This window comes from Lethenteron reissneri, chromosome 6 (assembly GCF_015708825.2).
Source record: "Lethenteron reissneri isolate LAM-NWPU_2019-01 chromosome 6, ASM1570882v1, whole genome shotgun sequence".
NCBI lineage: Eukaryota > Metazoa > Chordata > Hyperoartia > Petromyzontiformes > Petromyzontidae > Lethenteron > Lethenteron reissneri.
The window spans coordinates 3,633,227-3,646,604 of record NC_083784.1 but is presented as its reverse complement, the minus strand read 5'-3'; the positions used below and the strand labels follow the sequence as shown (position 1 = coordinate 3,646,604).

Sequence of the window (13,378 nt, the reverse complement as noted above, 5' to 3'; positions counted from 1 at the left end):
GCTATATGGGGGATATTTTTTTGTCAACTTGACTGGGGAGCGGTAGCGTAACGGTTAGCGTGCTGCGCTTCGAACCCGGCGACCCGAGTTCAATTCCCACTCACAGCCAACACCAGCAATATTAATTATATGAATCGATCCTGGGCCTCCCCTAGGTCGACCGAGCCTCAAATGAGTACCTGGTGCGATGTGTAAACATCGTCGCTGGGGAGTCAAAGGCGGGATGTGGTGCTGGCAACCAGTTCGTGAACCGTGCCGGCCTTCATCGGTGCTCGCGAACAGCACTTGCCCCAACAGTCTGTTAAAGGCTATAGAGGGGATCGGTCTTTGCAGGGGTGTCGTGATTTGGCGCACTGCGCTATGAACCCGCAAAACGCAAGTTCGATTCCCGGCCACGGCTAAAAGCGACATGAACCAGTCCTGCTCTTCTCCACTACACCAACCCACAAATGACCAGTGAAGTACGGTCAAGCAACCCCCGCATGACCAACATCACCTGGAGAGACAAAGGTGGCATTCATTCTGGCAAACACCACCCACTTCGTGTGGCGTGCGAGCCTTATTATGTGAAATTTCGATTTAAAGCTTTCGTGACTGCAGGGATTCATCTTCTTGGTTCTTTCGGTAAAGTCACGTAGAAGGGAAATAATAAATAAAATAATTCTCACGACGTTTCGGCCACAACGCAAGCAGCCGTCCTCAGGTCTGTCAGACGCTGTCTTTCCCACAGACCTGTTCTTCACCTTGCGTTGTGGCCGAAACGTCGTGAGAATTATTTTATTATGTTTAATTTTTATTTTATTATTTCCCTTATTATGTGCTCTTAAAAAGCACTTGCCCCCAATGCTCTGTAGGGCTAGAGAGGGGATCTTCATCTTTGTTATGAGGACTGGTCCCAGCTTGATAGGTAATACAATTACGTACGCTTTCCCCACACAGGAAGGCAGCCCGACAGCACTCGTAAATTTAAAACAAAGTGCTGCAGCAGCACTTTTCCTTTGTAAGTACAAGTACAAGCAGCTTTATTTCTCATTTTGTCGACATCATCATCCGTGGTTATTGTCCGTCTGGTGATGACAACGATGATGATGTTTTCGCTCCTCGGTGAAGCATTTGCTGTCAGTAGACGGTGCGTCTGCCCCCTCCTGCTAACGTTTGCGCCGCGTGTCAAACGGTTCCATCGTTGACCTTAAACCGATAGGTGATTCCGTAACGACCAACAAATCTGAAATCGATTAGTAATAATAATAATTTTTCTTCTTGGTTCTTTCGGTAAAGTCACGTAGAAGGTAAATAATAAAATAATATAAAAACATAATAAAATTTAATTCTCACGACGTTTCGGCCACAACGCAAGCAGCCGTACCTCAGGTGAAGAACAGGGCTGTCGGAAAGACAGCGTCCGACAGCCCTGTTCTTCACCCGAGAACGGCTGCTTGCTTTGTGGCCGAAACGTCGTGAGAATTTTATTATGTATTATTTGTATTATTTTATTATTTACCTTCTACGTGACTTTACCGAAAGAACCAAGAAGATGAATCCCTGCAGTCACGAAAGCTTTAAATCGAAAAATAATCATTTAGATTTATAAGGCACCCTTTAATAATTCCCAAGCCTGGGCACCACGCAGAAAAAATCGCGGTGCTGACCCCAGGTTACCTACATTCATGAGATTGCCACACTTGGCATCGTGGCATTCATTGAGTGAACTTGGGGACTTACCCGCCGCACTTTAACCCCAGTGCCATGAGGGCGGACTTCAGTCGATCCAGACCCAGAGAGGCCAACTCCTGTGACACAACAACACGCATCAACCACGTGAACACCGATTTCTTTACGCATAACAGGAAAGAATCCTTTGCGCAATGACTTTACCAGCCCAGGCAATAATACTCAAGCCAACAACTCGTAATGCCCTGTTCACCAGGTCTAGCGACGATTAAATGAACACGTTTTGTTGAGTTGCTGCTCATGGCGGCGGTGGACAAGCACGAATAATAATATTTTTTGAAACTCAAATTCATCGACACAATTGCCCTAATAGGAAAAGTGTATAAAATAGAAGAGAAAGTTCAGGCAACTGCCCTTCTTCATAGCAAATAGATCACATGCGCAAGGAACGGCCATTACACAAATTGTCGCAGATCAGACGCGCTAAGAATTGTCGTCTTTTCTTACATACAGTTTAACTTTTATTGACAAACGTGTCAATAAAAGTTAAAATGTATCAGTGATGTTTTACGTACACGGCATGTTACGTTAATTTACTGAACTTCAGATTCTTTAGAATTTAGTGGCAACATCCAAGACAGGCAGCCAAGGCAAAATGTAGAGAAACAAAAAAAACACATCGGGAGAAAAAATCTTGCACCAGTCTATCCGGCCGCCTCGTCCATCTCGCAATAGCTTTGTTCTGCGATGCCCACGTGTGTGTAGTGGCGACCTCACCTCCCAGGAGGAGAAGGCGGAGAGGTCCAGGTGAGCTCCCGAGTGAGCGAGGGCGCTGCTCGTCTCTTTCTGCACCCAACAGAGTCACCGTGTCGCCGGTTTAGCCACACAGGGTGCGGGGGTTAGCAGGTGCCAGTTAGCGAGCATCTCTTAAGGCTGGAATAGCACAACGGGGGGTGTGATGTGGTTAAAAAACACCGTGCCTCTATAACTTTGTCTACACGTTGCAAGCGTTTAAGCAGTAGTTCTGTCCGTTGGTCCGTAACGGCAGAAGACTATAACTCACGCAAAGAGGCTGCAACAAGTAACAAAACTTGAGGTTGTTTTACCATTAGGAACTAACCGCTTGGAAATGTTGCCACATTGATCCAAGGATTGCCCAAAAGCTTTCGAAACACAAACCAAAATTAAAAAGGAATATTTGCCAATATGTAAACGATGTTGCATTGTCAGCTATCCACTGGATTCCATTCTGTATACTTTATTTGTTTATATTTTTGGTTCTTTCGGTAAAGTCACGTTGAAGGGAAATTTTTTTTTTCCCTTCTACGTGACTTTACCAAAAGAACAAAGAATATGAATCCCTGCAGTCACGAAAGCTTTAAATCAAAATGTATTTGTTTATATTTATTTTTAGTTACTTGCTTACCTTTCCTAGACTTTGCACTCCTATCGTTTTTTTCTATTTGTTTGTCTTTGTGACTTTCTGACCTTACTGGACAGGATAACCTGTGAAAAGATAGCTTCAAAGCTCATCGGATTACTCCAGGATAAACACAGATTCTTGATTCAGAAAGACTCCAAGTTGGTGCCCGCAGTGAAGAGTGGCGGAGCGTGTGTGACGGTGGCAACACGGGGAACGTGGCCGCGAGGAGGGGGGAGCGCGATGGACGACGTACAGGCCAGCCAGGGAACGCTCCAATGTCCCACTTCCTCTCGAGATCCGTTTGGATCTTTCCGAAAAGTTCATTCTGGTCCAGAAGTGGCTTCACGCGGTCCGTGTAGTCCTGCAGGTACTCGAGCACCATGTCCAGATACCTGCAGCCACGCAAGTTTAGACACAGGCAAACACTCGACGGATCAAGTTTGGATTTCATTATTTAGGGTACTGGGAGTTTTTATTTTCAGGCCGAATTTGACGTTATTTTGTATTCTACGATTTGCATCGATGATAGTTTAGTCACGGTCATTGTTTTCACGATTATAAATATTCACGACTGAATTTGTTACTTTTGCATGACGATTAAAACAGTAAAGAGATAATTTTAACGAGATTGTTGCTTTTAATTTAAAGCTTTTGTGACTGCAGGGATTCATATTCTTAGTTCTTTCGGTAAAGCAACGTAGAAGGGAAATAATAATATAAAACAATAAAATTCTCACGTTTCGACTGCAACACAAGCAACCATCTGATGATGATTGGTTGTGTTGCAGTCGAATGATTACTTGTGTTGCAGTCGAAACGTCGTGACAATTTTATTGTTTTATATTTTTATTGTTTACCTTCTACGTGACTTTACCGAAAGAATAAAGAATGAGATAGTTGCTTGTATACATTTTTTTTATAATTTAAGCAAAGACACTTTTAGCAGGCAATGACCAATCATGACATCATTAGGGTCTTCGTCTGTTATTTGTTACAATATTTTGAAAAAAAATATCACGTTCAGTGAGCGCGTTAAATTATGTTTTGCTTCAAATCACATAGAACCCAGAGTGAAGGCAACTCACCTCTTGTACTCTGTGTTTTTCCGTTCACGAGGGACATCGAAGAGCTGGTCAAACGTAGACAGGTAGGTGATGTAGTCGATTTTCTGTCAAAAACGCAACAGGAGAGAGGTGGAAACAATAAACTTTGCAAGCGCGCAGGATGTCGCGATTGCACAGCTCGTTCTGGGAGCTGCTTCAGGATCTCAGGCTACCAGCAAGTGGAAACGTCGGACATCATGCCGAATAACAGACTGAATAAACCTAAACTATGAAAACTATTTTTATTTTACCAGGTGAGGCCCACTGAGCTATATAACTATTTTTCAGAAGCAACCTGGCCACAAATGATAGCTAAACGAAGTGGCCTATGGAAATTTATAGCAGCCAAATAATCAAAATAATGTAAACGCATCTCACAATCACTTAGGATCCACACACAAGTTGCAAGGCAGCCAGGCGGTGAGCAAGCGCCACCAATTGTCCAAGATCTGCACTCCTCGATATATTAAGCTGTTAAACGCATGATTGTAAAACTGGAGGACTCGGAGAAAAATTCACGCGACCACGGACAGAACATGCAGACTCCAAATATACAGCAGACGTAAGGGTTGAGATCGAACCCACGACCTCCTGTATACTAGGCGAAGGAGTTAACATCTCGTCACTGTGGCACCCCTGAAAACACATCGAAGAGCTGTTATTTTGATAGTAAATAACAATTAACGGGTATTGACAACGGCGGTCGCGCCATACACAATACACGATCACAATTTACCCGTGGAAGCCTCACCGAGTATCAAGAACTGTTTTCAGAAAAGTCGCAATATATTTGTACGATTAAATCTTGACTTAAAGCTTTCGTGACTGCAGGAATTCATCCTCTTTGGGTCTTTCGGTAAAGTCACGTAGATAACTTTACTGAAAGACCCAAAGAGTATTTGTACGATTGGCCAATTTCATTTCATTTGGGAGAAAAACGGTAAACCCGGAGAAAGTGTACACACTTGAGAAGGGAGTAACACACAAAGCATCACACAGTTAAGAGTCAATACAATCAATTGCTGCGCTGCCATGTGCTGCGAGCCACCTCGCAGCCCAGCGGCTTTTGAAAGTTTTACAAATCATCGTGCGATCCACCAACCCTCGCCTCCCAAGCGCTTGATCGCAGGCGTGCACCACCGCCACGTGCCAGGCTCAACTCGAGCGACCTCTCCGCTGCTAGCCTGGAGCACAACGAGTGACCGACAACAAGGATAGATCTCTCACCTCGGCTCCCTTGAGGTTGATGAATTTGAGATAGCAGTTGTGCAGGTCCAGATTCTTGCCATAGCCTTCCTCATCAGTGAACTCCGCCATGTCTGAAAAAGAAAAATCTAAATCGTCAGGGTTTAATTTCATACTGGTGTCAGTGGTTAGCGCACTGCGCTCAGAAGACGGTAAGCAAAGTTTAAATTCCCGGCTATAGCCGACATCAGTGACATTCTTGACCACATTCACCAAACCGCACTGACCAGCGTGGCGATGCGTGGCTAAACAACCCCCAAGACCAACGCAGATTAGGGGAGGCCTTCATCCTGCAGAGGGCTTACAAAGGTGCTGGAATAATTCAATAATATGTCGTATGCATATTGAACTTCTTGAGCACCGTACGTAGCCAACCGCGCGAATCAGAGAAATAATCTAATTTAACCGAACACCACACGTTTCGATTGCCGCAATGCAACGGGCTCGGCACGACTAAGCGCTGCGCTCACGGTCCGTGTTTTAGCGCTGCGTACTTTGAGCTTCGTCTGCGGGATTCTCGCGAGCCCTGGCCAGCTCGTCGAACTCTACCGACATCGGAATGTAGATCTGCAGAGGAACACAACAAAACACACACACAAGACAAAGATCCTCCTTATAACATTAACAGACACCAGTGGGGCAAGTGATGTTAACAAGCACCTATGAAGGCCGGGTACGGCACATGAGGGGGTAGGTGGCCAACACCAAACCTGGCCACCTTTGCTAATGTTTGCACACCTCAAATACTCATTTAAGGCCGATTCGAACTACAGGAGGCCCAGGACCAGTTTTAATATTCGTCAATGTTATTGATTGCGAGCGGGAATTGAACTCAGGTTTTCGGGTTCATGGTGCAATGCGCTAACCACCACACTACCGCCGCCCACACACAAAACACGAATGTCATACTTTAGTCTCGTGAAGAGCAGGGAAGCGCAAGCGACGGTGGATGGGGTACACAGTCAAACACCAATCGGGGTACGCGAATCCTCGCTGAACAAAGCAGCGGCTGGCTGTGTGCGCGAACACGATACCGCGTCCTCGTTTGTGCGTGGACATAACGTGGCTATCGTGGATGCGGCATCACGGTCGGGAATGGACGCGACGGGGGTGAAGGAACCATACCTCGTTGGGGTGCTTCTTGTGGAATTCCTTGATTTGCCGCAGACGGTTGTAAAATTCTCCAAACTCGTTGGGTCCCGAGAGGGCGTTCACCTCCTCCTTGCGGAGCCTGCCGATGTCAAACGCACGGCACACAAGCGAGAGCGTTCGGCATGCTGCGGTAAACCGCCGCTCGTCAGCTGCCGGCGCCTAAGGTCCAAGTAACAAGTTAAGTTTGTTTTTAAATCATGCGCATGTGTGGTTTTTACGTAATGCTGTCCAACACGCGCTCGCCTTTTGGAAGTATGGCAAGTCCTCACTTTACACGTGTTCACACGCACCATTATAACACAATTTCTAAACGGTCGACGACGAACTACTTTTTTGAGTTGCGCGGCTGAGCAGTAGGATACAGTTAGCAAATTGTATTTGTCCCACCATCTTACTGCATGCGTGTACATCGTATCTCACCAAATGTTTTCGTTACATTATTTGTGGAGAAATTGATTTCGCTTCACGCATTTTTCGCTCAACGCAGCACTTTTAAGGAGAGCATCTAACACGTTATACGACTTACTGTATTTAATTATTGGTGTGGAATCATATTGGGAAAAAGTCTAGTTTGTTCTGCTTTGTCTCCAAGTATTGGCAACCTTTGCTCATTCGTATTGGATCACCTTTATGAGAGTTATAGTGCCCCTACCACCCTCGTTACAGTCAGAAATTATGCCAAAATAGTTTCCATCTTAGTTGGAAAGTGCTAAAAATCTCATCCAAGGGTCTGTTTCAATTTGGTGTAAAGATCATGGACCATAAAATGAGTTTCTTGTCGTCATCAGAATGATGAAGTCAATATTTATTTGATTTCCCCTCCCAACTTTCTGTCCAATGTTGTGGAACCTTTTCTTACTGAGGAGCCAAAATAAGACCTCCAAAAACCTTTAGGTCTTTTTAGAAACAGTGCTGCCAGGTTAAAAATATTCCCCACTCTAGTCCCTGATAAGTGCCGCTAAGAACTGAACCTATTTGCGTGGCGATTTGAGTGATATTCCCTTGCAGGCCTCTGAGGTTTTCCCCAGATACATTGGTTTTTCCGAGATGTCTAACACTCCTGAATGAAATTTGTCAAACATTACAGTGTAGGACCCTCCTGAAAAGGGTATTGAGACTCTGGATTTCCTGCGTAAATGAAATGCAATACTTGTATTAACTCACCCATCTTTATCTTCGTAGAGATCTCGCAAGGTGCGACTGACCTCCATGTACCTCTGTAACACAAAACGTTCATGCCATCCATTGGATCATTTCAACAATCATGATAAAATACATAACCTTCAGATTCTTCAGAGAAAAGTAAAATGTGTTCTAGTCCATCAGCGTCATTGTCTTCCGCGATAATTTGTTTAAGCAGCAAACGCTGAAGAAGTTTTCACTTTCTGGGTCTCGTCAGCTGCTGGGTTGCCCGAAGTTATTGGAAAGAGCACTCCATCACAATCTGGCCCTGTATGTGAAACCTAATTATCCAATGTTGTGTTTTGTCAATACACTGCTGGATGAACGAGTTAGGACTGTGCTAAATGGAATGTGAAAGATGACTGCAAGGGAAGGTTTTCATCCAGCAGTGGAAAGGTCAAGGCTGATGACGATTACTTTTTATTTTATCAAGTAAATACCAACTGAGCTATACAGCTCTTTTCAGAAGCTACCTGGCCACAAATGATAGCGGAATTAAGTGGCTTATCATGCAGAAACTTTATTGCAGCCAAATACTCTAAGCGCATGTTTTTAAACGTGGAGGGAAAACCGGAGGACCCGGAGAAAAATCCACGCGACCACGGGGAGAAAGACACCGTCAACTCTAAATGTACAACAAGCATGAGGGTCGGGATCGAACCAAAGACCTACTTGTAGTAAACATCTCGCCACCATCTTCTTGGTTCTTTCGGTAAAGTCACGTAGAAGGAAAATAATAAAATAATAAAAATAAAACATAATAAAATAATTCTCACGACGTTTCGGCCACAACGCAAGCAGCCGTCTTCAGGTGGAGAACAGGTCTGTCGTGAGAATTATTTTATTATGTTTTATTTTTTATTATTTTCCTTCTACGTGACTTTACCGAAAGAACCAAGAAGATGAATCCCTGCAGTCACGAAAGCTTTAAATCGAAATCTCGCCACCAATATGACAAATATCGAATCAACTGACGTGAATGTTTAAGGCACGGTAACAACACTTACATCCAGCAGCACTCTCAGTCGGTGGTCGGAATTGATTTGCTCCCGTGTCTGAGGATACAGACACAGACACACACTCAAAAATCCACGACGCAGACTCATCAGGGGCAATCCTTACTTCTTTCGATATTGCCAAGCCAAAGGCACGGCCGAGGAGTCTTGCAGGCTGGAGGGAGGGACACAGACTCGCGGCCATGCAAGCAATGCAAAAACAATGTGAGCTGGATGGAAGGAATTACCAGCAAAACGTCGTACTCAAAAATTGTAAATGTTGTGGATTCACTCTTCAACACATCGGTGGGCTAAAGTGGTGAACTATTTGCCTTGTCAACGTGACACTTTTTTACTGATTGGCCGTGTAGGGTGGTGAAGGGTTACGACACATTTATAAACAACGCGATCTCACCGAAAAACGTTTATTATGAATAATATAATATTGGTTGCGAAAGCCTACACGTGTTAAACTAATGAGAGCGAATCAAGCGTCTGATTGGAACGTCTCAATAATACGCCGTGGGATGGTGGGGCACGTCTACACTTCACAACATTTGTGTGGATCACTCAACAAACTCCTTCCGACGGGCGTCGTGGTGTTATTATACCCTGGCTTGCCAGGAGAAGGCAGGTGTGGACTAATCTCCATCTGGCCCATCTGTACGGAACAGTGTGGTTGCCCTCCTGTGGCCATTCGTGGGCTTTCTCGGTGTCATCTGGTTTCCTCCCACACCGATAAGCTCTCATGAATTGGCTGAAAATATCTGAAGAGCTCAAGGACCCTAGAGCTTTGGGCGAATTTTGATGTCGCGTTATAATAAGTCGTTTAGTATTATAAAACTATTCAAAGACCATAAAAATAGGGGGAAAATATGCCACAATTGAGCAAAGAGGTGGGTGGGTTTAGGGTTGTTAAACGATGACCAGTAAACCGGGAATCGTTAGGGGAAAATGGCATTGTCAAGAAAAAACAGCGCACGAAATGTTGCTTTTTCAACTTAAGCGGGGTGGAGCGGTGGCGCAGTGGTTAGCGCACGGCGCGATGAACCTTGGAACCAGAGTTCCAAAATTCCGAGCCACAGCTTTACATCAGTCGCGAGTACTGTCCGAACCGGTTCCGTTTGAACCGTTCACCAAGGGAGAGAGGCGAGGAGGTGTGAAGTATGATCGATCAATCCCCCACGACAGCCACGGCGCAGAGGAAAGGGCCTTGCAATCGAGGGCAAGGCGGTCGATCGCGACAAAACGTCTCACCGACGCCTTCTTGAGCAGCTGCTCCTTCGCCATCGTCTCCATGAGGCGCTCTCGCTCCTCGTGGTAGCGCCGCTGCTGGTCCAGGATCGTGTCCATGGTGGCTCGTGGTGGTGGCGGTGGAGAAGGGCGAGCGTGGAAGGAAAACGACGAGGATGTGGCCGACTTGGTGAAGGGAGGGAAATGTTGGCGGGCAACAACGAACGGTGGCACGACAAGCCGAGGGGGAGATGTGGGGTCGGTCTGGCGGGCGCCAGACAACGAAGAGAGAGAGGGGGTCGCGAGGGGAGAGACGCGGGGAGACGTGGATGCTGCTAGGGAGAAGGCAGAGAGAGAGGAGAGGAAGAAACGCCGTGAGATTGGCTAGGCGACCACACGGCTGTAGGCCCTCACGTGGCGGTCGTGGTGGGTGATCGCCACGAACTATTCAAATCGCCAAACGCCCCGAGAGCAACGGCGCCTTCACGACATCGACGACGGCGAGTGGGAACGTTGCCCTCGGGGCGTTTAGTGAATGCGTTCGTGTCGTTCACAAAACCGCTGAGCCCGCCCTCCCCCCGCCCGCCGCATGCCCCTGGATGACGTCACCGAACTTGAGGGACCGCCGCCACATTGCGTAGGGATAATGATTATATACTAATATTTATTACGAAAAGCCGCTATATAAAATTGATTATTACTAATCATTAGTTATTATGAAAAGTCATTATTACTTATAATTGTTATTACTAAGAATTATTTGTAATAATAATTTATTTATATTATTTTTACTAATAATTAATTTATAATAATTTTTTATAATATTTTTTTTATAATAACTAATGATTAGTAATAGTTAATTTTATATAGCGGCGTTTCTGTCAAGGATCTCAAAGCGCTGTACAGGATACAGCAGACACACTCGGCATAACAATGTTTTTTTGCTTTTATTATTTCAAAAAACTTTTTAATTCCTTTTAATTTAATATTTTTATTTTATTTTTATTTTCTATCTACGTGACTTTACCGAAAGAACCAAGAATATGAATAATTTCCTAAATTAACAAATAGTTTAGTTTTACAAATCGCCAAATAAAAGTAAACTATTTTTTTCTCTTACCAGTTAAGGTCAACTTAGCTTCATTTGCTTGTATTTTTTCAAAATCGACCTGGCCACAAATTGAAACGCAAGATAAGATGCTGGCATTCGAAATGTCATTGCTGCAGAAGGATTACTGCTGCACATTAACTTGACCCAAACAGTGACCACCGTAGAATGTAAGAAATATTGGTCATAATCAACGTTTTTGGGTTAGATCGCATAAGTAGGAATGTGTCGTAACCCTCCACCACCCGACACGGCCAATTATTAATAAGGGATTTGTCACGACATTTACAATTTGAGGGAAATAATAAAATAATAAAAACAAAACAATAAAATGAAATGAAATTCTCACCATTTTATTATGTTTTATTTTTATTATTTTATTATTTCCCTTCTACGTGACTTTACCGAAAGAACCAAGAATATAGCATATGAATAGTTACCTATTGGTAGCTAACGAGTAACAGATACAACCTTTATGGAAACAAAAAGACGAAATAATCTCATTGGTTGAAAAATACAATTATAAAAGACTGATGGTACGTTACATTAAGATAACTCAGTGGAAATATAACTACCATCGACCACTCAATAAATTAGCACAAACCAGTCCCTATGAGAGGCCCTCTTAGGAAATACATGGGGACTTTATGAGACGATTATTTTTGTAAAAAAAAAAAAACTTTTTTTTATTATTCAATGAAAACCCCAAAACATTGTGTTACATTGCTTTTATGGCTTTATTTTGGTGATTTAGAAAAAAAAATTGGTTTGGCCATGTTTGCTTGTTGTAATACGGAGTTAGAATGATGACTTTAATCTAAGTTGTCTTATGGTTGTTGTTGTTGTTTGACTTGCATCCCACTGGGATTTTTGCACACAGCGTTTTTGTACGTTGCTTTTTTTCTGGAAGATTTTTTGCTGTTTTTTCCTGGATTTTTCTATTTGTCACTTTAAGATATTTTCTTGTTCATGTTTTAGTTTTTTGTTTGTTGCGGTTGCACCCGATTCAAGAGCCGAATGGCTCACAGGGCAATACCAAATAAATAAAACTAAATGTGAAATCAACTCTCCTTACCCAACATGGCTACGCTGGCTTCCGAGTGGGGGAGTCTTGTGTGCGGGTCGCGGCTGCTGGTTGTGGTTGGTTGGTGGTGGAGGTGGTAAGCAAGAAGCCTGTTTCGGTGAAAATATTTCAAATAAATGTTGCCACAATTAAAGTGATTCTTGTCCCCCCCTCCCCAAGCGTTCGCGTGCGGATAATGGCGCTCGAGTCTCGGCTGGCGCTGGACACGGCTCAGCAGGAGCCGGATAAACACATTGACAGAGAAAAGGTGAGAGCCCTACACACACACACACGTGTTGTGTGTAGTGTGTGTGTACCACGGGTCGACTCGCACACACACATACACGTGTAGTGTGTGTGTACCACGGGTCAACTCACACGCACTACACGTGTAGTGCGTGTGAGTTGACCCCTAGTACCTGGGTCTGCCCGTGACCTCCTGCCAGCGGGCGTTCGACACTTCACGTGGCCTCAAGGTGCACCTAGCCTGGCACAAGCGCCGTGGTGACGTCACCGCCACTTAAGTGGCGAATGGCGGTTCTTGTTGAACCTGGCGACCCGAGTTCGGCAACACCGGTGACGATTATCTAAACCGGTGCTGGGCCGCCCCTAGGTCGACTCAGCCTCAAATTAGCACCTGGTGCGGTGTGTAAACATCGCCACTGGGGAGACAAAGGCGGCCTGGCGTGGTGTTGACCACCCACCCCGTCGTGTGCCGTGCCGGCCTTCATAGGTGCTCGCTAACAGCACTTGCCCCTAGCAGTCTGTGAAGGCTATACGGGGGACCTTTGTCGTTGCCTTCTGTGTGTGGAGCGGTGGCGCACCGGTTAGCACATTGCGCTCCGAATCCGGGGCGCACCCGAGTTCGATTCCCGCTCACGAATATCTGAACCGGTCCCGAGTCTCCCCTAGGTCGACTCGACCTTAAAATTAGCACTTGGTGCGGTGTCATCAGCATCGGGGAGACAAAGGCGGCCGGGCGTGGTGCTTGCAACCCAGTCTCGTGTACGGGGCCGTCCATAAATGACGTCACGCACCTAGGGGGGAGGGGGGGTCAGGCATTTGTGACGATGTGTGACGAGGGGGGGGGGGGTGAGAAATGTGACGTCACATCAAAATGCGCAACTTTAAATGAATATGGACAACACGTTCTACTTAATTAAATAGACTTTTTAATAAATGTTTTCTCCTACAACATCAGAG

At 45.0% G+C, this 13,378-nt stretch overlaps 2 protein-coding genes across 4 annotated transcripts in view; one reads left to right on the top strand and one right to left on the bottom strand.

Moving 5' to 3' along the window:
• Positions 1-10,456, bottom strand: part of SF3A3 (splicing factor 3a subunit 3) — a 41,116-nt gene extending 30,660 nt beyond the window's left edge. Inside the window, exons 1-10 of the mRNA XM_061570399.1 lie at positions 10,029-10,456; positions 8,784-8,831; positions 7,759-7,811; positions 6,568-6,673; positions 5,937-6,009; positions 5,425-5,516; positions 4,180-4,262; positions 3,348-3,486; positions 2,449-2,517; positions 1,723-1,790 (exon numbers count right to left, since the gene is read on the bottom strand). Of these exons, the coding sequence (XP_061426383.1) occupies positions 1,723-1,790; positions 2,449-2,517; positions 3,348-3,486; positions 4,180-4,262; positions 5,425-5,516; positions 5,937-6,009; positions 6,568-6,673; positions 7,759-7,811; positions 8,784-8,831; positions 10,029-10,124 (827 nt within the window). The 5' untranslated portion in view covers positions 10,125-10,456. The remainder of the gene's footprint in view (positions 1-1,722; positions 1,791-2,448; positions 2,518-3,347; positions 3,487-4,179; positions 4,263-5,424; positions 5,517-5,936; positions 6,010-6,567; positions 6,674-7,758; positions 7,812-8,783; positions 8,832-10,028) is intronic.
• Positions 1-13,378, top strand: part of SAP18 (Sin3A associated protein 18) — a 64,676-nt gene that overhangs the window by 45,024 nt on the left and 6,274 nt on the right. Inside the window, exons 1-2 of one of the 3 annotated variants that reach the window (XM_061570558.1) lie at positions 12,229-12,272; positions 12,356-12,443. In XM_061570558.1, the coding sequence (XP_061426542.1) occupies positions 12,372-12,443 (72 nt within the window). In that variant the 5' untranslated portion in view covers positions 12,229-12,272; positions 12,356-12,371. Of the gene's footprint in view, positions 1-12,193; positions 12,444-13,378 lie in introns of those variants that run through there. The other 2 variants (XM_061570564.1, XM_061570551.1) reach the window with 2 other exon arrangements.